Source organism: Motacilla alba, chromosome 18 (genome assembly GCF_015832195.1).
Source record: "Motacilla alba alba isolate MOTALB_02 chromosome 18, Motacilla_alba_V1.0_pri, whole genome shotgun sequence".
In the NCBI taxonomy this organism is placed as follows: Eukaryota; Metazoa; Chordata; class Aves; order Passeriformes; family Motacillidae; genus Motacilla; species Motacilla alba.
Window position 1 is genome coordinate 1,732,704 of NC_052033.1, and position 26,297 is coordinate 1,759,000.

Sequence of the window (26,297 nt, forward strand, 5' to 3'; positions counted from 1 at the left end):
ACACACATACACAGATGAGCCAAGTGGATTTTCCAAAGGCTGGACCTGAGTACAGCTGGCATAACATCAGTGAGTTAGCTGTATTTACAAAGCAAAAGCAGGCTGAATAGCTGTTTATTTTGTATAGAATTTATAATTTCAGAATTTAGAAATTAGAATTTTAAAATTTAGAAGACAATTTATCTAATTCTCAATGAGAAATCCTTTTCAAGCTTCCATGGAGTGCTGAGAGCTGTCAACAGCATATTCATTAGTAAGCAATTAACCACCCAAAGCAGAACAACCTTCAGTACTTCCAAGAAGGTAACTCAGCACTTTTTGCACTTTGCTCTTTCACCTTACCATGAGATCAGCTCCACACTGCCTGAAGAGCTCAAGGCAACACCAGCAGCACCAAGTTCAGAGCAAGAACCTCCCAGTCTCACTGTCAAGGTCAAGACACTCCAACACTGACACAGGCTGGAAGTCTGGGTCTCTGCTGAGCACCACTCCTGCAGTCCCTGACTCAAATGCAGAAGCTGAGCCTCGAGCAGCTCTGCAAAGCCCAAGCAATGGCTCCAGGTTTCCCAAGGTGCCCGCCTTAGCCATTCATTTCCCACACAGTCATGAGCTAGAGGGCAGGGGTACGGAAAAGGAGACACACAGCTCCTCAGCTATGGAATTCCATGTCCAATTGCCTTGCCCTGGCAGTAACCCTACAGGACTCTGCTGAGAGCAGACTTATTTGCTGTGCAGTAATGAAAAACTAATTCAGACCTCAGAGCAAGCAACCTGATTAAAACCAACCCCAAAGGGCAGCGAGCTCTCCCGGGCAGGAACACACCAGCCATCCCAACCATAACTCCAGCAGCTCTCCCACTGTGATGCCCATTCAGGCTGCAACAGCAGCAGCACTACCACAAATCCTCCACCCCTTCCTCTAGCCTGCAGCAGCTCTCTGGCTCTACTCTCTCTTGCAAACAAGGTATCAGAGGTGGTGAAACAGTAAATGACTCTTGGCCACAGAACTCTGCTGGCCAATACCCTCGTGTTTTAGCCCAGCATCTGAAAATGGACACTTGCAGAGTGTTAACCTCCTTAAAAACAAAAGCAACCTCCAAGAGGCATTTTCCCCAGCACAGCCATGAATTTGCAAAGCAAGGGCAGCTGTAAATTCTGTGTGGCAGGGAAGGGCTGAAAGAAAGGGACAATTTAAAAGCTCACAAGGCAGACACTGAAAAAGCAGGGCATTACTTTTAAATCTGGAGATGTTTTGCTCAGCATAGGAGCATAAATGATTTGGCAGCAGCTAAAACCTGAGGCAGGACTCTAGAGGAGAGTTTGCAGATGGGCAGACAAACAAGATAACCAGGGAAAACAAGAAACATGTTTAATTGCCTTGTCCAAGGTCAGACGTGGAGGTTTAGCAGTGCCAGGAGCAGCAGTAACATCACAGTTGAATCACTGCACTTCTTAGACAGGTTTGGCCAATGGAGTTACCCAGCATTTCTAACATTGCCTCAGAACAGTTGCAAATAGCAGAGATTTCTCTTACCTCCATTGGTTTCCTGGTACACCACAGATTTCCCCAGCTCAGCACCGAGACGCCTGGAAAGAAAAAAGGACATTAGAAATGGAGGCACCCAGCAGTTTGTGCTGCAAAACAGGACTGGACCACGTTACACACCACCAAAACACAGCACTGCCCAAGAGGGAGCCGAGTGAGCCAGCCAGGCTGCAGAACTACATCCTCCCCTTCTCTGGGGGTCTCCTTCCTTCTGAGGTCCCTGAGAGGGCCCTGGGACACACAGCTCTGCAGCAGGTCACTGCTGTACCCAAAGCTGTATGACTGACCACAGGCTGTGACTCCTGATGGCAAAGGACACCTTGCCAGCCTGTGCAATGCCCCTCGGGCAGGTCTGATGTGCAACCAGAGTTGAATGATTTACTCAGACTCAATTAATGGCACCTGAGTCACTTCTTTTGACTCCCACCTCTTTTGCTTTTTTTTTCTCCTTGAACTTTCCTTCTGAAATAACTCAAATGATTAATGAGATTTTAACTTCAATTTTTTTTTTATTTTTACAAATTACTCCTTCCTTTCCTCAAATATCAAATCTGCAACAAAGATTAGTCACCCTCCTCTTTTTAATTTCTTTCTTACAAAACAAAGACTCACTTTGAAGAGCATTTTAAAACGCTCCAAAATGCAGACTTTTCCCTCAGGTGACACTTCAGTACTTAACTGTACTGACAAGTAATCCATTAGTAAGTACTTAAAGGCTTTTGTGCTTTAACCCAGAGCCTCAGAGACCTTGCAGCAGTGGAGATGCTTCTTCGAGGTGAGATGGAGTGGGGCAATTCCCTCCTCTTCCAGGGATCTGCTCTGTGGCCATGGCCACACAATGAATTAGGGAAGTTTATGCCTGAAAAATACCTTTGTTCACCGTGCTGATTATGGCAGCAGTTTCCTGCCTGCACTTGTACAGTATTTACCTGGATATGTGCCAAAATTCTGCAGATCAGGACTAACTCTAAATAGAAGAGTCCATATCTTCTGCTGGTTTGTTTTTTTTTCCTGGTCTACAGCCTTCAGCAGTCAGTCTCACTCCATCTCCTTACCCACTAACTCGGCCTTGCTCTTCAATTGTCACAAAGATCTGTGCTATCAGAAGTGAAAGAGCAACACAGCCTGACCCTGGCATGCTTCTGTGCCATCAGCGACTGCTGGGCTCAGCTGTGAGCCAAAGCTGGAGGTCCCAGCTAGAAGCTGGCCTGGAGAGTGTGCCTGGGACAGCTGAGATAACAAACACTCGGATGCCATGGGATATGTTTGCTTAGCTGGCTCCAAAACACGTCTCTGGCACGCACACCCTCCCCACTGAGTGTCTGGCAGCACGTTTTGCAATGGCTGGGCTGGTGACTGAACTGCCACCTCGAGAGCTGGACGTGCCAGACTGTCAGCAGCCCTGCTCAGTACCAACTGCAGCATCCCCCTGCAGCCCAGGCCAGGCAAGTCTCACAATCTCTGACTGGGCTCCTCTCAGCTCAGCTGGGTTAAAACTTGCAGCTGCAATGCAAAGGCATCCTCAGCACCTTCAGTACCTTCAAAATGAGCTGGCAGCTGGTCAAGTATAAGCAAGCCTGGGCACCTCAGGGATAGATTGACACAGAGGTGAGCTCTGCAGGTGGGATCCTGCTGTCCTGATGAGGATGGTCTGGCATTTGCAACCACCAAGCTTAGTCCTAATCACTGCTAAGGCATCCAAGTCCAAACAAGCTCAGAAACATACACACACACACACCCCCACCCCAGAGCAGTGTGTGGTGGGAAATGTTTAATGACTCACACTTGTTCCTCCACAACTGCAAGTCTTGCAAGCTTCCCTTGGAGGCACGTGTGCTCTGACTTCACAGCACAATCCTACCTCAGTACTGGAGAAAAGAAATCCGTTGGAGAGACTGTGCAAGTGCTCTTAGTCAGCCCTGAATCTCATGGCAGGAAGGAAAGCTTCAAAACCAGTCCAGCCAGACTCATCTCAGCAAAACATCCCTTGGAAGGTGGCACTTCCAGTGCTAAGTGGTGGCAAACAAAACCATACTTGTGTTGCTCAAGGGAAAATGTTCTCACATTGTACTAGGGGAGGTTTAGATTGGATATTAGGAAACACTGCCCTGAAAGGGTTGTCAAGCCTTGGAACACACTGCCCAGGGAAGTGGTGGAGTCACTGTCCTTGGAGGGATTTAAAAGGCATGTAGATATGACACTTGGGGACATGGTTTAGCGGTGGCTTTGGCAGAGCTGGGTTAACAGCTATGCTTGGTCTTAAAGGTCTTTTCCAACTTGATGATTCCATAATGTAGCCAGCAGAAACCAGAGCCCAGTGCTCTCCTACTCACCAAAGAACAGCAATGCAGTTTGTGTGCTGCTGAAACAAAAAATCAGAAGTGCAAATTTGCTCCCATGGCAAGAGGGAGACCAAAACAGCTTGGCTTGGGGCATTAAAACAATTCAGTTGTCAAACCTGGGTGCAGAGAACAGAAGACACAAGACAGATGCCAGCTTAGAGGAACGAGCAGCTCTAGTCAGACAATAAATCCCAGCTCTGCTCCTGCTGTTGACTGCAAGTAAACAAGAGCAGTGGATATGAGATAAAACTGCCCATGAAAGTCCCAGATCAGCCCTGCCTGCAGCACTCCAGAGGAGCCACAGGCATCACAGGATCCAGAGGCAGCTCCCCCAGAGCAGCTGAGGTATGTGCATCCCAGGGGCACACCTTGCACCAAATCCCTTCCTTGAGGCTTCAGTTAGACAAGGTATCAGTCAGGGAAGGAGTCTGATAAACCCCGACTGAGTCAAGAACAATAAAGAGGGGACTGTTGGTGCAACTCCTGCTGTGAAGCACCAAATTCCAGAGGACTTTTATCAAAAGGGATATTTGCATGGAAGTCAAGGGCAGGGCACAACCTTATCAACCACACAGCCTGGCAGCAGCCAGAGTTCAAAGATAAATTTCCCCTTCCTATTACCTCTCCCTTGTTTTCTCTTCCATCCCAAATCTTTTCTCTCAAAATCCTCTCCATCCTGTCTCAATTGGTTGTTGCTTTAGAGGATAGGGGAATTGAATTGACAGCAAGAACTGTTTTCGTCCAGCTCCAGAACCAGCAGCATAATCACATGAACCTGGGCTACCACAGTTACTGATCACTCATCTGCAGACCTGCCCTAGGACAGAGAAGGTGCCACTGCAGGTAACCCAGACCACACACCCAGCAGAGATAAAGCTGCTTCTGGAAAAAATAACATTTTAAGTCCTGCAGATAAATCACATCTCCAAGCAAAATAAGCTGCTGTTCTCACACTAGCTCCATCACTAAACCAACTCCTCTGGGGCATGACAGCATCTAAGAGAAAAAAGAAAAAACCTCTTTATGGCTTTAAAAATCCTACTCAGAGCAATTGGCCAGTAAAAATTCCTATTGATCTGGAATCTCTGTAAACACTGCCCAGGAAGGATGATCTAACTTTCCGCAGTCTCAAAACATGCCAAGAGGATGTTAAGCTGCGAATACAAAAGTGTTTATAAAACTTGTCTCAAACTCACATCTAAATGCAAACAGCTCAGGAGTCACCTATAGTTTAATGAGGAAGTGACACACTGCAGCATTTTAGGAAACATTGTATCAGACTGTACTTTAAAATGCTCCACTGAAGACTGTCAAAAACCACTGAACCGGGCTCTTGAGACAAAGGGCAGCCAAAGAGACTCCGTGTTCAGCTGAATCAAATTTCCAGGGGCAGATGTACTCACAGTATTTTGTGCCATCAGAGCCTGTTTCAGTGCACTGAGAAGTGCCCTCAGCAAGGCTGTGTTTCCTTCTCCCCCTCTGTGACCAGAATCCAAGACATTTGTCAGGTTATCTCTGTAGAGAGCTTCCGGCCAGCTCACAGCACAAACATTCAATTTGAAGAGAAATCTGCACACAAAGCTCTTAATTATGATATTTCATTTTGGCAACATCCTCTTCATTATAAACACTTTCCCTGGTCTCAGCTCTGCAAACTCGCAACTCTTCCCCCATCTACAGACTCCAGGAACTGGTGCAGACTCAGAAGGAGCTGGAGCAGAGGACAGAGGGTCTGTGCTGTGCCTGACTGTGGCCAAATCAAGCCACAGCCTGACTCTGAATTGCTTTTCAAACTTTAGCAAATCTTTAAATAAAGATCAGTCATGGTCCAACCAGCACAATGGCAGCTCTGCTGTGCACTTCCTAATCCCCCAGTATAAGAACAGCCAGGAAAGGAAAGGGAACGGCAGCTTCCTGGATACAATCTGTTTAGATATCCTTAAAACTATCTGAGCTCTCCTTTGCCTCTCTCCATCCACCCAGCATGACTGGATATTTGAAGAAAAGTCCCTACTGTTCATTTGCCACTAGAATCACTTGTTCCAGCCACGCCAAAGCCATGCAGCCCAACTACCGGCAAACACCAGGCAGACCTTCCTCTACTGCTACCAGCAGTGAAGGAACTCCTGGTGAAGGAACTTCCTCTAAAGCTGTGCTGGCCAGCACAGAAAGCTCCACACGAGCCCAGCCTGCTCATCCACATTCTGCGCTCCACCTAAACTGCACAGAGATGCTCTGACTCCTCTCTGCCACCCTCTCATGTGCTGGCAAGATGACCTAAAGAATATATTTCCAGAAATCCTCCTTCAGCTGAGGGAGGCTGCTGCAAGTCCTCTGAATGTACTGTCTCCCCCAAAGCAGGGCTCACCTCCCACCCAGTCACAGAAAACACCACCCTGGGTTTAGTGCTGTGACCCAGCTCCCTGCAGCCAGAGGTCAAAACACAAATCCACGTTTTCCTAATTCCTGTTGTTTAGGCTCATGGCAATACTTCAGCTTCAGATCACCAGCATTTTCCATGCTGCAAACTGAGTGAATCTCTGGAATACTCACATCCACAGTTGGCAGTGAGACAGTATCACATCCCACATCACAGAGCTGCAGGAGCACTGGGGAGGCATCAGCAAGATTCAATCACCACCCCCCTCCTAGCCAAACACATAAGCAGTGAGTAGAATCTAATATTTGTACCTGCTGAGCCAAGCACTGCAGTCAGAGGGAGATCTAAATGCATCTGTTGGATTAAAGATCAAAAAGACTTCCTAAATCTCCCTCTCCCCAGCAGCACACAGGCCCAGTAGGGACCAGAATTAGGACCCATTAGGTCACAGAAATTATGTTTCTCCCCTGAAAATGCAGTTTGTAATCAGGTCCCAAGTCTCCTAATTACAGCAAGAGTTATCTTTCCATCATGGAAAGAATTTAAAATAAAATAATCATTCCTCTCAACTTATAAGAGAAAAGTAAATATATGGGTTTATTTATGTTTCAGTGGTGCTGAGTCTAAGGAACATCTTCATTATTTCAATTTTCACATGGTCCTCATAATCCAGCACCATCTCCTCTCCCTGGCAGTCACTACCACCAACTAAAGCTCTGAAAACCTAAAGTGAAAGTAAGACTAACCATTAATCATTGTCCCAAAACTAGAGAATGCTCAAGGGGAATGATGAAGATCAGAACTGTGCCAGAACATGATGCTGAGAGTCTGAAACGAAAGTAGCTCAGGAAGTTTTGCAATAAACAAAGCGAGGAGATAAATCAGGTGTCTGGAAATTGGTCAGTGTCACACTGCTCCTCTCCAGGCTTGAGATTTTAAGAAGGGTAAGTCAGAACCACTTAAGTAGAGATCTTAAGCTCACACCTACAGGTAAAGAACAGAGCCCAGATGGACAGGTGTCTCAAGGGGCCCTCCTAATATTGCGTGTTGTTTTAAAGTTCTTTTAGTACTTTTACTCAAGGTGATAAAAAAACTTTAAAAAGAACGCACAATATTAGAGGACAGACTCACCCTTGCAAGATTGCTCCAACTCTATTTAAAGGTGCAACTGACCTTCCCAGCAAAGAACAGGCTGAGATGTGAGACAGGGGGAAAGGCAGCAGCCACGCATCTTTTGCAACCTGAAAGAACAAGGGATGTGTTACAGATCAGTTGAAACAGCCCTTGAGCTCCCAAGGGAAGGCAGTGCAAAACCACTGCACTAGATGCTGAAAATATCTTTAATTTTGGGAGACTTTTTACTGTGGGCAAATCTGGACTGCGAACAGTTCCAGATTTTGCACCCACAACAAAGATAAATGTCCTTAAGCCTCAGTTAAGCGGCAGCTGTGTGTCACAGGGCTGTGCTCGTGCCACCACCAGAGCATCCAACATCCCACTGATGGCAGAGCCAAGGGAAAAACCCCACATTGCTCCTATCAGAAATTTACTTGGTGAGAGATCAAGGAGGGAGCGGGGAGGTCATTCCGGATCCAGATCCTGCTTCTTTCCCCCCCAGAACATCCCTGGGATAACGTCAGCACATCATCCCAGCCAGCACTGTGGCCTGGGGAAGCCTCTCCACATCTCTTCTCATTTCATCTTTAGAAAGAAGGGAGTTATTTTTAAGACAGAGAGCAAAGAAGAAGGATTGCCTGTTTGCTCCTCCAGTCCTGAGAACTAGGAGCTCATCCCCAGGGGAATTCTGTTGTGCTATGCTGATGCAACAGAACAAGCCCTCTTAAACTCTGTCCCATCTGCTGCAGCAAAACTTACTCTTATAGAGAGACACATTAATTTCAGAGTTCAGTGAAAGAACTGACCAAAGATAGCAAGAATACATGAGCCAAAAGAAAAAAAAAAAAACAGCTTTCCACTCCCCAACACAAGGATTTTCCTCTTAGCCCCTCACTTAAAGAAGTTCATCACTATTATCTGACACACCTCCCAGCCAAACAGCCAAGTCAGCTCCGTGGAGATAATCTGTGCTGAGGATTGAACACTGTTTATTAAGTGAGCAGGACGAACAGCAAAGTGTTTTTGTAGTTTAAGGTGGCAGCACACCTGTATTTAAGTCCTACTTCCAATTTAAGCACGCCCTTGGAGATGGGAATGGGACAGCAGATGCCTAGAAAGGATAATTGGGATGCTGTAACCTGCAGCAGGGAAATAAGCACCGAGACCCCTCAATTTTGGGATCAGCTGCCTATGAACAGTAGCTAAGAAACAGCATAAAGAAAATCCAGATCCTGTTCTAAGTTGACAGCCCAATACACAGATGCCCTTCTCAGAACAGTCCCTTCAGCTGGGACTGCTCCAATTTGAACCAAACTCATTCAGCCCCAAAATTCAAGTGCTGGGGGAAACTCAGAGCTCTGCGCACCAGGAGCCCCACTTTGGAGGCAGCTGTGACACCCTTCACTCAGCAGGACCCAGCGCATCCGTCCCGGACGAGACAAGGTCAAACTCTGCCTAAACTGATGGGCTGAAGAAAATGGGGCAGACTTTTACCCCGAAGCAAACAGCACAGGCTGCCCAGCCCTCCCAAATCCACCCTGGTCAGGGCAAGGTGCTGTGCCGATGTGCACATGGACACTCCCCTTGCCCCAGGCACCGAAGCTGTTGGGAAAACAAGGGCAGGAGTCGGAGAAAGTTCTGAGCATCTCCCAAACCTGCTATAAACGCTTTTCTGAGGTTTCTCCAGCCAAGTTTCACCTCCTTCCTCCCCAAAAGTAACAGCTTTTGCTGCAGCCCAGCCTCTCCAGCAGTGCAATGGACGTCAAAGAAGGGAGAAAGCGGCGGGTCCATGTCCATCGCTGGGTCAGGCAGAGCTGGTGAAGATTCCCAGTGCAAAATCTCCACAAAGGTGTTCGCAGGAGACGCCTTGGGAAGGCGGGGGGATGCCAGAAGCTTCTCCAGCCGCCCGAGAGGGCTCCTGCCCGCGCAGGGGAGAGATGGGGGAGAAAGAAACTTGAAAGAGAAGGCAACTTACTCCGTGATCTTCTTCGCCAGCTCGGTGGAGGCTGCGGTGGAGTTGGCCGAGAAGACCCGGTAGCCACTTCTAGCCGCGTTCATCGCCAAAGAGTCATGCAACCCTCGGGGAGCTCGAAAGTGAGAAAAAACAGATTTATAAGGCAACAACAGCTTCCGTGGCATCCTTTTCTTTCCTCTCCGCCGCGATCACCGCCCCTTAAGGGGTGGGGAGGAGGAGGGGGAAGAGGAGGGTGGGGAGCCTTGCGCTACCTATGGACTTGCTGGTCCATTCCTGCGGCAAAGTATGAACGGGAGAGTGGAAATTATGATTATTAAAATAAAATGGAGCAGCGGCTGCCTTGGGGAGTAGACAGGCAGACAGGCAACGGGTAACCCAACCCCACGCCCACCCAGCGGCCCCTCATGCAACAGGGGAGGGATGACCCCAAAATGAGGGCGGGGAGCAAGGCGGAGAGGGCTGCCTTGGCTGGAGAAGGTGCGGGTAAGCTGAGGGAGGAAGGCTGGGGGGTTCTTTGTGATGCAGCAGGGCTGGACCGAGGTCTCCGTGGCGGGGTAGGAAGTCCCTGTGAAGGGGGAGGTCTTTTTGCGGGACGGTCCCGTCCCGCTCCCCTCACCCAGCCGAGCACGTTCCGCCACCCGGCCAGAGCGCCGCTCCCTCCGCCGCCATCTTCTCGGCGGGAAAAGCCCGCCCCCGCCGCCATCTTAGGTGAGGGCACCGCCGCCGCGCTCCCCGTCGCAGCGTCCCCTCACCGCCTGCCCGAACCGCGCCGGTACCTCGGGAGGACAGCGGCAGAAACGTCCCTGCTCGGGGGAGAAATACACTTCCCGCTGCCCGAGGGCGTCTCGCAGCGCGGCCGCCTCCCGCTTGTGCCCGGCGGTGAGAGGCACCGGGTGTAGGCGGTGGCTGAAGTGCCCGTGCCGAAGATGGCGGCGGGGGAAACGGAAGCGCGGCGGCGGCGGCGCCCTGGCCCGGCTCTGTGGCGGCGGCGGGACGATCCGCCCGGCCCGCGGCTCCCGCGCCTCTCGCACCTCTTTCCCGAGGGAACGCTCCGTGCTCGGCGCTCCGCTGTCCGCTCTGGAATCCTGACGGGTACAGGCACTCGATGGTTTAGTTAAACAGGAAAGGTCAGCTCCAGCCAATCTGGCAGAGCGCTGGGCTGACCTTTCCATGCACTAAGAGTATATAACATCTATATATAACAAATATAGCACCTATAAATTATAAATAATATACACTTTTATAGGTAAAATACGTAGCCTATATGAAATATTAAATATATTACATAATATATAGTGTGCATATCACATATAATATGCATACTATAGAATTATATATAAATATATATTATGTGCTATATAGGTTATATGCATGGAATATATGTATCTTGATATATATGAGGAGGTGAAACTTGGCTGAAAAAATATATACAGGTATTTACTTTTTTTTTCTTTTTTTGATATATATACAATTACATCTCAGCCTTGTTAGTTGGGAAAATGACAGGAGGTGACAACACTGTGAGGATCCATCCCCTGTGGTCAGGATGGATCAGAGCACCCCACAGTGGAGCAGAAATGAGGGTATATGACAGAAATTATGTGTTGCAGGGAAGGCAACTGCATTAATTTAATCACCAGCATCACCCCACATCACTTGATTCACTCTGGAAGGTTTTTCCTGGCATTTCTCCAAGTTGCCTGTGTCCTCCCAGCTGGGAGTGAGGGAGAAGGAGGAGGAGGCCTGGTGGGCTTCATTAGGACATGGATGAGGTTCCCCTCCATGACCCAGTGGCTTTCCAGCTGCTCTGGTGTGTGACAGCCACAGTGCCTCCAGCAGCGAGTCTCTGTCACAGCCTCAGCTGGGGGCTGCAGCGCTGCCATCAGCCCCCTTACGCTGACACTTCATTAAAGGTTGTCTCTCTCAGACATGCTCAATGCAAATGAGACAGAATTGTCCATGTCCCCTCTGTACACCAGCACTGCCCAAGGACTCGGATGGAGAGTTTTGTCTCCTTCTGCCACACCTGGTGACACCTTACCTGTCCCTGCAGTTCCAGCCCCACATCTCCCTCCTGCTCTGCCTCCTAAATTCGTGCCTTGTCAGAGCAGGGGCTATTCCAGCTCGGCTGTAGAGGCTATTCCAGCTCGACTCCCACATTCCAGCTCATTCCCCCGAGGCGAGGCGAGAGCTGACAGCATCAGCTGCCCGAGTTCACTCTGAGGAGGCAGCACAGCCAGGCGTGGGATTCTGATCAGCCCTCCAGGCTGGCATCATCCTGGGATGAATCCACAACATCCATCAGCCAGAGACCCCAGACACCCCTCCTGGGACCCCAGCCCCAGGCTGAGAGCAGTCACAGCACCCACTGTACAGGCAGTCACTCCTCACAGGTTGCTGCCTTTGTCCTTCAAAAAATTTGATGGGAGCCAGGCTCTTTGTGATGTAGGAAGCTGGCTGCTTCCCGAGGTCCCTCCTGAACCCACCAGAGAAATGGCAGTTCCCAGAGGAGCCAGGGACATCTTGCTGTAGGGACACCCAAGCAGAGGGGCATGTCCAAAGAGTGGGGAGGGAATCTTGCCACTGCAGGAGCCTCTGCAGAGCACTCAGCCCTCCTCTATAAAGCCCTTCCCTGCCTGGAATCAGGCATGTGGAGAAGGAAGGACTGTTTATCCCCTTCCCAGCTGGCTCCTTGCTCAGCAGCCTCAGCACAGCAGCCCAGGGATGGTGCTGTGGCATCTGAGTGCCATCAGCCTCTGCTTTGCCCTCCGGGTCCCCCAGCACCCTCCTCCTGTCACCATTCCTGCTGTCCTGTGAGGAGCTCAGAGCCATCCCAGCCATAGGGAATGGATCTCATCAGCATTGTCACTTCCCTGCCCTTTTCCCACCTGCTGAGGCTGAGATGCAACAAGTTTGTAGGTTCTGCTACAGGGCAGCCCCCGGCACAGCAGACAAGGTGTGCACACCTTGGAGGGGCTGGGTGTCCCAAAACCCCCCATTCTGTGCTCCTGAGATTCCCCCTCAGTGAATCACGGGCTTCATCCCCGCGGGGAGAGCACAAAGCCTCGCGGGGGTGGCCCTGCGAGTCCCACCGGGATCGTTGTTGAAGCTGCAGGGTTGGGATCAGCCCTGGCAGGGGTGGCGGGCAGAGATCACGGCGTTATCACTGCCACAACCAGCCTTTCTCCTGGAAAGGGGAGCGACTCTGATTTCTCTGTGGGCTGAAGGTCACACTCGGTTTTACAGCCACGCAAAAGAGAAGAAAGGAGCAATTCTGTTTACTTAGGGAGTCATTAATATCCCGGCTGCTGGCATGTACCGCGGCAGCAGGAACCTCCCCCACAGAGCAGCAGAGAGCGAGGCTGTGCAGCCCTTTATTATTCCATTATCAGCCAGGCAGGATTAGGAGGGCGGGTCAGGGAACAGTGCCGGCTTTGAGCAGGTTTAGCTCCTTTCCAAAGGCTTATCCCGGCTCAGTCTCACTCTCTGGACTCGACTCACATTCTCTACGTGGAGGGGTTTGAGTAATGCTGGGGAGAGAGTGGGCACGGGGTCATGGAGCTTTAATAGCCCAGCAGGCAAAACCTGGGAGGTCCCTTTAGCAGGAACTCTTTTTATATGTTGAATTTCAGAGACCAGGGAGGGCAGTTTCTCAGCTCCACCAACTCCTGCATTGCTCCCCAGGGAAAACCAAGCCTTGGCGCTGCTTTGGAGCAGGTCTGTTCTCGGAACAACCCGGTGCTGGGGCGGGACAGCCATTCCAGGCGGCTTCCTGTAGAACTGGACGAGGTTTTGCTCTTTATTCTTACCCAAGTTTCTCCCTGGAGCCCGGGTGGGGTGGCTGGAGCGTACCGATCCCAGCCCGGCAAGGAAGGAGGAGCCGTGGGAACTGAGGCAGCAAATCCCTTTCTTCTTCCAGGCCAGAAATGGGGTCTGATGATGGGATGTTTTGTCCCCCGTAAGTAATTCTACTCTGGGAATGCTGCCCGCCGGCATCGAGCATCGCAGCAGGGATCACCCCTGGATCGGGATCGAGCGTCCCAGCCTAGCCCCAGCCAGGTGGTTTTCATTGCAGCCTCTGACTCACCTCCCAAAAATTCCAGCGCTCACATCATCGCAGGAAACCGCTACCGGGAAGTGGTAAAACCCCTGGACGGCTTGAAATTCAGCTTCCCCCAGCGAAGGGGGAGATCAAACAGCAGCCTTTGGCCTCAGTCCCTCTGACGCCAGGGCTTGTCATCGGGGGGACGTCTCGGCCAGCGAGTGGTGGGTGTGTGGTTCCTCCAGACTCAGCAGCTTTGGGAGTGTTTTCCCTGCGGAGGCCTGAGCTCAGAAATATTTTTAAGCAAATTATCAGCTGTGAGGAATGAGCTCAGCTCATCGGCATTGTTCAGGGCCTCCCGGTGAGCCCTGCAGTCCTGGGCTGTGCCGGCTGCTGCAGGGAGCTCAGTGGAGGGTTAGTGTAGGGGAGCAGCCCCCAACAAAGTTGCAGAACCTGGCTGTGATTTAGGACCTGCCACAAAAAAACTGAGCTCCTTGGAGGCTGAGAGAAGATGGATTTTGGGGAAAACCTGCCCCCCCTGGGTCATGGGGGCAGGTAGAAGGTGTAGCCACTTTCCTGAGTTCTGCAGCAAATCAGTGGCAGAGCCCAGACCTGTGTCCTAGCTCGGGTGGGATGTGATCGCAGTCACTTTCCTCCAGGAGATCTCTGTTAGCTCTGTCCCCTTCTGCGCTGTGCTGGACCCCGTGTCAGCCCCAGCCCCAGGGCTGAGCGGGGCTGATCCGCAGTCCCAGGGCTGGGTCTGCATGGAAATGGCTCCATCTCCTCCCCGGCCGCTCCCGCAGGAGCTGCCTGGAAAGTTCCCACTGCTGCAGTCGGTGCCTGTCCCCCTGCCAAGCCTGCAGCCCTGCCAGCCCCGATGCAGCGCCAGCCGCGCTATTTCTGGCTCCACCTTGAGACATGTACCTTCAGCAGTGGGAACGATGCTAAAAGAGATGGATTCGGGAGGAGTGCATCCCCCTCCCGTTCCCGTCCCCGGGTGGCTGCCGGCGGACGCGGCAGAGCGGGCAGAGATGTGGAGGAGCTCTGTGCCTCCAAGGGAACCGCTGCAGTTCATCTCGCAGCAGAGGCACATCCTTTGCACGCCTCCTCCGGGGCTGCGATGTGGCAGTGGGCATCGAAATCCGGGCCTGCCCTAGCACCGAGGGCCCCAGTTCTCTGCTGCAGCCCCCGGGGGCACGAAGGGTTATGGAAGGCGTGGGAAGCCCCCAGGCTCTATGCTTTTCTTCCCCCAGGGTAACTCCCAGTGCAGATCAACTCCTCCAGCAGCTGGGGGCAGGAGTAGGAGAAGCCTGAGGGATGTTGTTGGTGTATTTAACCCTTGGCTTCTTGCACAACTCAAGACAAACCTTGTCTGCTGTTTCTGCCTCGGTTTCCTCACACTCAGGGCACACATCATCTTGCTCAGTGGACCCAGGGCACGGTGTTTCAAATGTACAAACCTTCTCCACCAAATGATGTCTGTGGACTCTGCGATACCCCAGGGCTCCTCCCGGGACAGGAGCTGGAGCGATGTTCGCTCTTGAAGGGAGACCTGTGGTCATGGCTGGACTGGACACTCTGCTCCATGGGCGAGTCCCCATTGCAGTGAGGAAGGAAGTGGGGGGATTCTCCACGGACTGTCCCCTATCACGCCAGCTCCGTGCCACATCCCCATGTCACATCCTGGCACTTCCCTCCCACACGCACGGCCCGAGCAGCGCCACGCGGGCGGGAATGGAGCCGATCAGGACAAACCCGACCGGCAGTCGCCTGCCCCCACAGCCTGGGAGCTGCTGAGCACCCTTCGGGCTGCCCTTGGGGTCGAGGGGCCTCAGTAAGGCTCTCATAATTAAGATAGCCCCAATCGACTGGATATCAGCACAAGGAAGGAAGTGATCCCACTTCCGCCTTAGACATCACATCTGGAGGCAGACAAGCGGTGTCTGTGTGGGACCGGGTTGAATCAGCCTGTGGCTGTGGAGAGCAAAGGGACCTGCCTGGGGCTGGTGGTGGCCACAGCGCTGGTCACGGCATGAAGTGGGCATCCAGGGGTGGTACAGCACCAGGCCATTCTTCTGGGAAGTCCCCACAGACCAGAACTGAGATGGAAAAGCCGTGTCTGTGTCCACCTGCCATCACAGAGGCTGAGCCTGTGCCAGTCCCATTCCCCATCTGAGACAAACCTGGCTGCAGCCCCCAGCCCTTGGCATCCCCACCGTGCACAGCCCTTCCCCAGCCCTTCCTGCACTCATCTCCAGCCCTGACACCTCTCGATGAAGCCATTCTCAGCCCCTTCCTCCACAGCATGAGCATGGCCAGCGGAGCCTGGACGGGCATTCCACTCCTATTTAAAGCACAGGCTGGCAGGACGAAGGGGGATCCCTGTAGCCCCAGGGCACAGGGCCTTGGACGGATGTAGCATGGTGAGGACAGAGCCCAAAGCAGCCTCATCGTCCCATGGCACCTGCCAGGAGCAATGGGACAGCTGCTCTCACATCCTCCCAACACGACTCATGCCTTCCTGAACGGAAATTGGGAGCGGGTTAGTCACCGAGAAGGGTGAGGGGCAGGTCAGGACGCTGCACTCCCCGGCATCCAGCCATTTCCTCCCATGACACCTTGCTGAGGAACCTTGGAGCTGTTTACAAACGCTGGACTGTGTCATGGCAGCGGACGGGGAAGCGGCTGAGCCTGAATCTCACCCAGAATCAGCTGCGAGTGCTGCAGTTCCCAAGCCAAAAGCATCAGGGCTGGGAGCAGGTTTTGCCCCTCTGAACATCCCTTTGTGCCCACAGTTCCCAGCAAAGTCTTTGTGGAAAGTGCAATGCTCCAAATGACAGCATCTCAGCTTTCCTCATAGGTCTGCTCTGAGAAAACAATACTCAACCATGTTATCTGCCCAGCTGGTCATCCCGTGCCCTCCCTGCAATTTCTTGGCCAGTTCCAGAAGGTTTCAGCAGGGACAGAGGGCTCGCTGCTAATTAAACTGCCCTAAGTGTGAGCAGTGGTGCCTCCCTGAGGTGCAAGCTCAAGGTTAGGACAGAGTTACATCCATGGGGAATTGGTTGGCAAAAAAAAAAAAAATCCTTGTTGGGCTGGGCCAGACCCCTTGGAGCCCAGCAGTCCCTTGGGACGGTGAGGTCAGTCCTGTTGCCAGCCACAACTGCTGTCAATGATTTTTGCCAGCTGCCGTGAACACAAAGCAACTCCCAGCCTTGCTGGCACCCTCCAGACAGGTCCCCTGGGCTCTGTCCCCAGAGCTCTGTGCCCCAAGGTGGGGTTCACAGCACAGCCCACCTCCACGGGCTTCATGCCCATGGCAGGCTCGAACCCCCACGGATACCTGATGGCAAGCCACCAGTACTGGGTAGGACATCATCCCTCTCCGTCCTCCTCCCCACTGTCTGCCCACCGTCCTCACCCCTCACCTTGCCTCGATTTCTCCAGGCCTCTGCCTCGCTCCTGTCGTGCTTGGAGAGATGCAGAAATGGTATTAAAATTCTGTTCAGTCCAAGGTGGGGGCTCTGGGGACACCTGCCAGCGCCCATGCGTGCCTTGCTGGGAATGATGTGCGGGAACTGGGGCGGGGGTGGCTGCCGGGTGCTCTGCCTCCCCTCTGCCGGCAGGACCGTGGGTCTGTTCTTCGCATCCCCAGCACCGTGGGAGCACCCACGCCAGACACCCACCCCAGCAGCGCAGAACCACCCGCGGCAAACCCACGGCGTCCCTTTGCCCCCGCCCGTCTGCAGAGCCGGTTCCCCCGCGGAGCACTGCCCGGAGCGCGGGGCGGCGCTTGGGGAAACTGAGGCAGCTGGCGGGGGGGTGTGGGGGCTACCGGACCAGCCCCGGGACGGGCCCCCCTCGGCGGGGGAAGAGGTGGCTGGGGGGGTGGGTGGGTTAAATTTTTATGAATGGGGCCGCCCCGCCTGCCATCGCCGGGCGTCAGCAGCGAGCGGCGGCGGGCGGCGCTCCCCGGTGCCTCCCGCTCCGCTCCGCGCCCGCTCCGCCGATGGCCGCCGGCCGCCGCGCTCCCCCGGAGCCCGGCGGGGGCCCGGTGCTACTTCAAGGCATCTTCGGCGCGGGGCCGGCCCCCGGTGCCGCCGCCTGCTCGCTGTCCCTGACGGCCCGGGAGCTGCAGGTGCGCCGTGCCGGCGGCTGCTCGGGCGGCTCGGCCGGTCCCGACGCCGCGCTCCGCCTGGCCGACTGCGTGGGCTCGGCCGCTTTCCCCGCGGCCGCGGCCGCCGCCTGCTTCTCGCTGGTGTGTTACCCGCTGCGGGGGCCGCGCTGGGGGCCGCCCGCCCGCCAGCGCCTGGAGCGGACCTTCCGCGTCTCCCGGGGTCCCGACGCCGAGGGCAACCTGCGCATCGCCCAGGCCTGGAGCCGCCGCATCCGCGAGCTCGCCGTGCCCGCCGTGCCCGCTCAGGACGGTGAGTGCCGAGCCCCCCCGCGCCCGCCCGGCGCCGCTTCCCGCGGGGCTCGCTCGGCCGGGGCCCTGCGGGGGTCGGGGGCGGGGTCGCGGCCGGGGTCTCTCCGCCGCCGGGCCCTACGAGGGACGTCTGTGGCCGCGCCGCGGGCGCTGCGCGGTGTCGCGTTCCGGGGGCACCGGGGGGGACGCAGACCGGGGGTGACCCGCGCCACCGTGGGGTCACTCGGACACCCCCTCCCCCCACTTTCGCCGAGTCTGGGGGGACAGGGCCATCCCCGCTCGCAGCCCCAGGCAGGGGTTGGTTGTTTCTCTCCCCTTTCACCCTTAGGTTGAAGGGGCGGCAGGGACGTGGCTACACTATGGGGGCCCTTTGCACCCCCCATCCCCGTTGCTCCCGTTCGATAACTCCAAAGCTCCAAAGGGCAGCATGATCCAAGGAAAAAAAGTAATCGTTGCTGACGCAGGCAGGACGGGAGCCAGGCACTGTCCCCAGCAGGTCCCATCCATCACTTGGGATTTGGGGACAGGCAGATCCCCCCAGGACCCCCGCGGTCCAGCGGGATCTCAGGGCAGCCTGGCGGGTCTGCGTTTCTGATCCTGCTCCCCTCGGGAGCTGTCAGTGTCTGGAAGGGGAGGGTCCTGCTCGGGGGCCGCATCCCCCAGCTCCCGCAGGCAGGGCAGGGCGTGCTGGCAGATAGTTGAACATCTGAGCAGAGATTCAATTATATGCACTACTTCATTTATTTGGCTGTCCAGTCGCTCTGATCAGACTTGGAAATTAAGAGGCATGCGGTTAGAGGGATCCTGTCAAATCACATTGAGCCCAGCTCTTCCTTGCTTGGATTTTAAAATGCAGCTCTTTTTTTTACATGACCTGCAGCTACAAAACAACTTTCTGTCTCTCTTCCTAAAGAATTACAAAAAAACACAGTGGAATGGGGTGAGGGCAGAACCAGTTCCCCAGCTCTATTTCCAGCCTGAACTCTGCAGCTGGAAGTCTCCAAGCGCTTTCCAACCCTCGCCCTGTGAGCAGGCGGTGCGAGGGTGCTGGGGCAGGAGCAGCTCATTGCACGCAGGGCCCTCGGGGCAGCGGGGGGAATGAGGATGGGAGAAGGCAGTGCAGAATTTTGCAGTCACTTTCCTCGCTGAAAGCCATCAGGATTTGCAATCCTCCTTCCTCAGTTTGGGACAAAGCTAAAAATGCCCCTCGTCCACGCCCAGTGCTCGCACGTGCGGGCAGAGAGGCCTGTGCGGGACTGATAAGGCCGTGCTGGAAAGCTGCGGGTGAGTCCGTGCAGAGAGTCCTGTCACCCTGTCCCTATGGGGAGGGGACCTGGGGAGCCACCAGCGATCCCATCCCGGTGCTGTCGCAGCTCCAGCATCCTCTGGGATAAAAGCCCTGCGGAATGCTGCAGCAGGGATGGAGGGGATGATTCCCCCTCCTCATTTCACCCCAAGGGATAAACAGAAAGTTCCTCGGCAGCTGATAACCCCAAAGTTTGGGCTGCCTGCAGTGTGCCCCAAACTGCAGCTATCCAGGAGGGAACAAATTGCTCCCAGGCTTGTGTCCCAGCAGGGAAATCGAGCCCCAGGAAGCTCAGCCCCAGCCTTATTCCACCTGGCATGCTTGCTCCTTGTGCTGAGAGTTTCCAGAAGGATGCAGGGATGCAGTGGAGTGGCTTGGGCTGGACAGCAGAGCTGTGGCAGTGTGGTCCCGGCCTGAGCACAGCCAGGGCACATCACACGGGAGGATGTGGGCAGAGGGAGTGGAGCAGAGTTTGTGGCAGCAGCTGGAGCCCCTTCCTCCTGCTGACTCAGATTCTGTTCTACTCAGCATTTGAGGCTGAAAGCGACCACACTGTGCTGGGAAGTGGAATCTTGCTGGGATGCCAGGGACTGGCCGGCGTTGTGCAACAGGAAGGGTTGGATGGGTCAGGATGCTGCTGAAATCTGTCTCCCTGTGCATCACCGTTGCTGGGCTCCAGCTGTGATCCAGCACCCTCCAGTTCCACCACAGGGCTGAGCCGGGGGCTGCTGGTGTCACCAGTCCCACACTGGGATCACTCCTGTCACTACTCACAGCCTGGTACCAACAATCTGTCCCTCGCAGGGAGGGAGTTGTGGCATCCCTCTGTGCCCTGAGCAGGGTTTGTTTTCCCCCTCCAGCCAAGGAGCTGATCCTCGCACCCCAGCTTTTCCCTGCTGCCCAGAGGACGACACAGGGCACCACCCACAGGTCTGGGCAGGATTTTTAGGCAAGACTCAGCTGTAGCTCCGTGTTTGAGTGAGAAACTACGTATCTGGTTAACACTGCAGGGTTAAAAACTGCATTTAGGCTTTTGAAGTGTTTTGGCTTTTGCTTTTCAATATCCAGGGCTCGAGGGAGGAAAGAGAGAGAAAGCCCCCCAGAGAGAAAGCAGCTGGGCTTGGGTTCAAAGCCTGTGTGGGCTCTTGTCTGCATTTGCTTGCAGGGGATTCAGTGTCTGTGGGGACCAGGGAAGCTCCAAAGGGCTCAGAGTAGGGTCAGCCCAGCCCTGGGCTGCTTTTTGTTATCCCTGACCCAAACTGGAGTGGCCTCTGCTCTGGGTGCTTCACTGCTTTCCCCGAGGACAGCTGGTCCCTTTGTGTCTGGAATCCACTGATAAAGGGCTGGGGAGGGTGGTGGGGGGGAGCCACTGGCCCTGGGCAGCAGTGGGGAGAACCAGCTTGGAGCCGGTGCCTGGAGCCAGCACCCAGGGCCAGCTTGGAGCCAGCACCCAGGGCTGGCACCCGGAGCCAGCCTGGAGCCAATGCCCAGAGCCAGGCTCAGCCCTGGGGCTCTCACAGGCAGATCTTTGTTGGGGACTTGGTGGCAGGTCCCAAGCAGCTGGTGAGGGGACCAGGAAGTGTCCTGGATGGTGATAGCACCGCTGGGTGATCCATGGGGCCAGGAAATAATCCTGGTGGTGATAAAGTCAGCAGAGTGTGCTCCCAGGGCTGGGACAGGCATGGAGATGGGATGCTGCAGCCCTACCTCCCTCCGGGCAGCTTGTGGAGCTCATGGCCATGACCGGTGTGATGCTGGATGTCACCCAGGGCTGGTGACACTTGTGGTGTCCTCCATGGCCCCATGCTCGCCACTCCCCACCGCTGTCCCCACTGTGGGTGCTAGGAGGGTTTAGCTGTGAAACCCCAGCTCGTGTGTTCAAACAGCTCAAATCACTGCGTGTGTGCAGATGAGGTGGGGGCACCCCCAGTGCCACAGGGGCTGAGAGGGGATTCCCAGCCCAGGATGGTGCTGGGAAAGGCCCCTGCTGCCCTGACTCAGCAGCTCTTCCTGCTGAGTCAGCAGGGGCAGCCTCACACTGGGCCCATGTGCTGGGGTGGGCACCCACACCCCACCCCGGGCCCAGGTCACAGCTTGGGGCACAGAGCTGGTGGGGACATCCCTAACAATCCCAAAACTGGCTCCTCACTGCAGAGCCAGGGATCTCCAGAGGCACTGGGGGAGCCTGAGGCTGCTGCCCTTCCTCACTTCAGGGCTTGGGGTGCCCAGCAGCACCCGGGGTTCCTGCCCTCCTCCTTCTCCCCGTGCCCCCCTCACAGGGCAGCTCAGTGGCCTCCCCCCGTCCCCCTGCACAGGGACCACTGGGCTTGGGGAAGGAGAGACTGGAAGCAACTGAGGAGGCAGAAGGATGGGACCCCTGCCAGGCTTGTAATTACAGCCCGGCCGAGGCCTTCGCAGGCGAAACCTGAGCCCCGTGGGGAGCAGGGAGCGGGAGCGTCCGTCTGCCAGCACAACTGTCTGTCCTGGCCCCGCTCCATCTGGGTGGATACAGGCAACTGGGACCTGGAGTTCTCATCCCCCTACTCTGGTATGGCTGGAGTGCTGCAGGGCTCCATCCTGGGTGTGAACATCTCTGCTGATTGCAGGGGAGCTCAAATGAGTCCCTGCAGGCCCGTGTCCTGTCTCTGCCTCCTCCCCAGCATTCCCAGCAGGGACCCTGGATCCCTGCTCACCCCCGTTGCCTCTGGGTAGGGATGCAGCCCAGGGAGTTTGTGGGGATGGGGGAGGGCCAGTTCCCCTTCCCGTTTTGGTTTTGGCAAACGCTGCCCTGGCTGGCAAAGCCCTCCCAGGGCAGGGCCATGACCCAGCACCCTGAGCCCCCTGTCCCCCCCAGGTGACAGCTATGGGGTGCTGCCCCGGCCCTGCCACGCGCTGGTGCTGCTGAACCCACAGAGCGGCTCCGGCCGTGCCCTCGATGACTTCCAGGCAGTGGTGCAGCCCATGCTGGCTGAGGCTGACATTGCCACCACTGTCTTCGTCACCGGTGAGTCCATGAGCAGCTCCTCCTCCTCCTCTTCCTCCTCCTTCTGCCTTTCCTGGGATCCTACCTGGGCCCTGCCTCGTGGGGACAGGTTACTCCAAGGGCCTCTGACTCTGCATCAGCACTGCTCTGGGTCCTGCGGAGGAGTGGTGGCTGCCTTGCCTCCTGCATCCCTGGCTGGGGTCACCATCTGGGGCTGGGGTCACTGTCTGGAGGGTGGCAGCAGGTAGGGCAGAGGGATGGAGGGTGATGCTCCAAATCTCTCCCCTCTCCCCAACAGAAAGACCTCACCATGCGCATGAGAAGGTGCGAGATGAGGACCTGTCGCAGTGGGACACGTTGGTGGTCATGTCTGGGGACGGGCTGCTGTTCGAGGTGAGGGGCACCTCGGGGCTGGGCAGAGCTGGGGTGCCTGGGGCAGGAGCCAAGCCCTGAGTCACAAAGCCAGGCGGGGAATGGCAAAGGAGAGATGGCACCAAGCTTGGAGCAAAGCAGCCATCACCTCTGTCGTGCCCTGGGCAGGGGCACCGTGGGCTCTGCTGCCCCCAGGCTGGGCAGGGGCTGCTGGGTTCCTTGGGTACCACAGGCTCCTTCATCCCCACAGGTGGTGAACGGGCTGATGGAGCGTCCGGACTGGAAGGAGGCCATGAAGAAGCCACTGTGCATCCTGCCAGGAGGCTCTGGGAACGCCCTGGCTGCCTCTATCAACTACTATGCAGGGTGAGTCCCAGCCCCGCGGGGCAACCACTGACCCCTGCAGGCTGCACTGGAACCAGGCAGCGATGAGGGATGAGAAAGGCTGAGGGGCTGCAGCCCAGGGAAAGGTGCTGGGATGCCCAGGGATGCCTGGCAGGGTCTTCACTTCCCACAGGCTGGTGCAGCACCGCCCCAGCTGAGCAAGGGTTAATTCCTGTGTATCCTACTCCCCCCACTCCCTTTCTCTGGGCTCAGGGACTGGTAAAGCTTTAACCCAAAGGACCCACCCCAGGCACAGCTAATCCCAAGGTGTGGGGGACCAGGATTGCCCTGGCTCGGTTCCCTCTTTCAGGAACTGGTTTATCCCTCCCATCCCCAGCAAAACTACTCCCAGCAGCTGTTGCTGAGGGACACTGTCACCCAGCAGGGATGTGTTCCAGCCGTGACACAAGGGTGAGGTCTGCAGGTGGATGCTGGGGCAGCAGGAGAGTTCCTGAGCTCCAAACTCACTCTCTCCATCCTCACAGCTATGACCACGTTGCCAAGAAAAAGCTGCTGACGAACTGCACCTTCATCCTGTGCAAGGGGCTGCACACGCAGATGGACCTGGTGTCGCTGAGCACGGCCTCGGGCAAGCGCTTCTTCTCCTTCCTGGGCTTCGGCTGGGGCTTCATCTCGGACGTGGACATCGACAGCGAGAAGTACCGCTGGCTGGGCAGCGCCCGCTTCACCCTGGGCACGCTGCAGTGCCTGGCCAAGCTCAGGGTGTACCAGGGCCGCCTGTCCTACCTGCCCATCGCGGCCGAGCAGGGCAGCTCCCCGGCACCGCGGGACCCCCCCGCGCCCGTCACCAACGGGCACATCCCGCAGCCGGCGGGGACGGAAGCGCCCGGCTCGCTGCCCCCCGACTCGCTGCTGGTGCCGCTGGGCCAGCCCGTGCCCGCGCACTGGACCGTGGTCCCCGAGGAGGAGTTTGTCCTGGTCTACGCCATCTACCAGTCCCACCTGGGCACCAACCTGCTGATGGCACCGGCGGCCCGGCTGCACGACGGCTGCATCCACCTCTTCTACATGAAGGCCGGCATCAGCCGCGTGACGCTGCTGAAGCTCTTCCTGGCCATGTCCAGGGGGACCCACCTGGACTTGAACTGTCCCCACCTGTCCTACGTCCCCGTCCGGGCGTTCCGCCTGGAGCCGCGGGTGGCCGCGGGCGTCATGACAGTGGACGGGGAGGCGCTGGCCTGCGAGCCCGTGCAGGGCCAGGTCCATGCCCGCCTCTGCCGCGTCCTCACCGGCTCCTGAGCTCCCCGTTCACCCTCCCTGCAGCGCTGAGCTGCCGGCACGGCCCGGCGCGAGGGTGGCAGAGCCTTCCTCCCACTCAGGAACCCCCTCCTTCCGTAGCAATAGGTCTTGGGGGGCGTGGAGCTCATCCCCTCGCTTGCCCCCACGCTTAGCTTTACCCCTGGGGACAGCCACCAGTGCTGTTCCGAAAATGAGCCACAAGCCCCAGCAGGTACTCGGTGCCGGCGAGACGCCAGCGTGTTTTATCCCGGTACGAGGTCCCGGCCCCCAGGCGGCTGCGCCGGCACAGCCCCGTCCCCTCCCCGGCTCGGACGCACACGGTGGCATTGCTGCGTCCCCGCCCCGGAGCCAGTGCCACCCCCCAGGGAGGGTCAGGACCAATAGATCTAATACAATAAACCGACTTTTTAAAGAATGTTTCTACCCAAAGCTTCCTGTAGAAGCGGAGTTTATTCTTGTGAGAAATGCAAAATAAATATCTAGCGTTTGCAAAAAAAAAAAAAAAAAAAAAAAAAAAATTCCTTCCTGGGTTTTGAATCCGAGCTCACGGCTGCCCTCAGGGGTTGGGCTCACCCTCGGCACACGCTCCGCAGGACAGTTCAGCTCAGCGCCGCAGCCCTTCGCTCCCCGACAGCCTGACGGGAGCAGCGCGGAGCCAGGGCCCCGCGGTGCTCCCAGGGGAGGTGCTGGGGATGCGGGACACGGCATTGCTGCCACCACCCCCCCCCATTCTCGGGGTGCAGCGATGCCTCCCTGCTCCGCCTCTTGTTGGGGCGGATCGTATCCAAGGAGCTCAGCCCTGCGGTGACACCTGGGGACATCCTGAGGAAAGTTCGGTGCCTCTGAGGACTCATGGAAGAGGTTCAAGGAGCGGTCGTTTGGCTTTCTGCCTGCAGCAGGGGCCTTTTGGGGGACCCTCGCATCCCTTTTCTCGGGCTGCCCGGGCCAGCTGGAGCCCTGCTACAGGCCCCGGCCCTGGGGCTTGCCTGGGGGGGATTACTCAGCCTCTTTGATATAAAATTGCAGTAATTAAACCTCATTTTCAGCGCTCAAGTACAAAGCAGAAGAGTAAACAGTGGTGGCTGTTTGCATTTGTTCAACTGCAAACTATGCAATTAGGACGGCAGATCCGAGAAAGAAGAGCACGATTGTCCTCCCCCCACGGCCTCACTCGCTCATGGAGAGGAGTCCTGTTCCCGAGCCAGCAGGGCAGGCAGCAGCTGGGAACCACCTCCCAAAATAAAGTTATTTCCCCCGTGGCATCGGGCCAGGTGTAAAAACAGGCTGAGCAATAACTCTCCAACCCTGCTGAGCCGCTGGAGGGAGAGCCCGTGGCAGGGGATGCGCTCCGAGCTCTCGCTGTCTGTCACCGCACACGGGGCAGCAGAGCGGAGCCGTTCGGGCTCACGGCCCCTGAAAGGCTCCCCGCAGGCTCCTCCGGGGTCCTGTGCGGCTCCCAGCAGCAGGTTGGCCGGGATCTGCCCTCCCTTTCCCGGGTTTCGCTGCGCAGCTCTGCCATCACCCATCTGCTTCCAAAACCTGTTGGACGGGGAGCCCCCGGCCCTCCTCCCGCACAGCCCCTCGCTCCTCGGGCCGGGGGAGGGGGCAGAGGGTGCTGCGAACAACGCCAGCACACCCAGAGCCTGCCCGGGTCGGGCACCGGCACCTCGAGCTGTGTTATTGAGGGTTTTCTGGGCAGTCAGGACTTGGTGGAGCAAAGGAGAGATCTTGACTCCATTTCAGAAGGCTGGTTTATTATATGATGATATATATTACATTAAAAAAGACTACACTATAACTGTACTACAAGGAACAGAGAGAAAAGAATCATCAGAAGGCGAGACAGGAATAGAAAGGAATGAATAACAAAGTTCTGTGACTCCCAGAGAGTCCGAGAGCTGCTGCCTCCTCGATTGGCCACCAAGTAGAAACATCCCACACTGACCACTCGAGGAAGCACCTGCTGCATCCCACAGCAGCAGATCACAAATTGTTTACACTTGAAGCTGAGGCCCTTCAGCTTCCCAGAAGAAGAAAATCCTAACAAAGGGATTTGCACAAAATATTACAGCCACAGAGCTGCTCCTGCAGGGAGGACCCCCAAGGGGACGAAATCTGAGTCAGGACTCCCGACTCCATCACTGCTCCAGATTCCAGCAGCACCC

At 55.9% G+C, this 26,297-nt stretch overlaps 2 protein-coding genes across 12 annotated transcripts in view; one reads left to right on the top strand and one right to left on the bottom strand.

Annotated features, from left to right (window-relative positions):
• The window catches only part of PRPSAP1 (phosphoribosyl pyrophosphate synthetase associated protein 1), a 25,775-nt gene extending 15,163 nt beyond the window's left edge, over positions 1-10,612 (bottom strand). Inside the window, exons 1-3 of one of the 8 annotated variants that reach the window (XM_038156908.1) lie at positions 10,391-10,612; positions 9,360-9,471; positions 1,535-1,587 (exon numbers count right to left, since the gene is read on the bottom strand). In XM_038156908.1, the coding sequence (XP_038012836.1) occupies positions 1,535-1,587; positions 9,360-9,442 (136 nt within the window). In that variant the 5' untranslated portion in view covers positions 9,443-9,471; positions 10,391-10,612. The other 7 variants (XM_038156909.1, XM_038156906.1, XM_038156907.1 and 4 more) reach the window with 7 other exon arrangements.
• On the top strand, positions 9,764-24,650 carry SPHK1 (sphingosine kinase 1). Of its 4 annotated transcripts, none has more exons than XM_038156903.1 (5): positions 9,764-9,842; positions 21,988-22,137; positions 22,415-22,509; positions 22,739-22,854; positions 23,358-24,650. In XM_038156903.1, the coding sequence occupies exons 1-5, from the start codon at positions 9,764-9,766 to the stop codon at positions 24,130-24,132; spliced, it is 1,215 nt and encodes a 404-aa protein (XP_038012831.1). In that variant the 3' UTR covers positions 24,133-24,650. The 4 variants fall into 4 exon arrangements, with proteins under 4 accessions (XP_038012831.1, XP_038012832.1, XP_038012829.1 ...); XM_038156904.1 differs by having other exon boundaries at positions 9,764-9,836; XM_038156901.1 differs by lacking the exon at positions 9,764-9,842 and adding an exon at positions 10,146-10,451.
• The last annotated feature ends 1,647 nt before the right edge of the window (positions 24,651-26,297 follow it).

What these genes read in the sequence shown, in the direction of transcription:
- SPHK1 (XM_038156900.1), top strand. Translation starts at nt 17,309, where the DNA reads ATGAATGGGGCCGCCCCGCCTGCCATCGCCGGGCGTCAGCAGCGAGCG. An exon ending in CACCACTGTCTTCGTCACCG is followed by an intron (nt 22,138 to 22,414) that starts GTGAGTCCATGA and finishes TCTCCCCAACAG; the next exon opens with AAAGACCTCACCATGCGCAT. An exon ending in GGGACGGGCTGCTGTTCGAG is followed by an intron (nt 22,510 to 22,738) that starts GTGAGGGGCACC and finishes TCATCCCCACAG; the next exon opens with GTGGTGAACGGGCTGATGGA.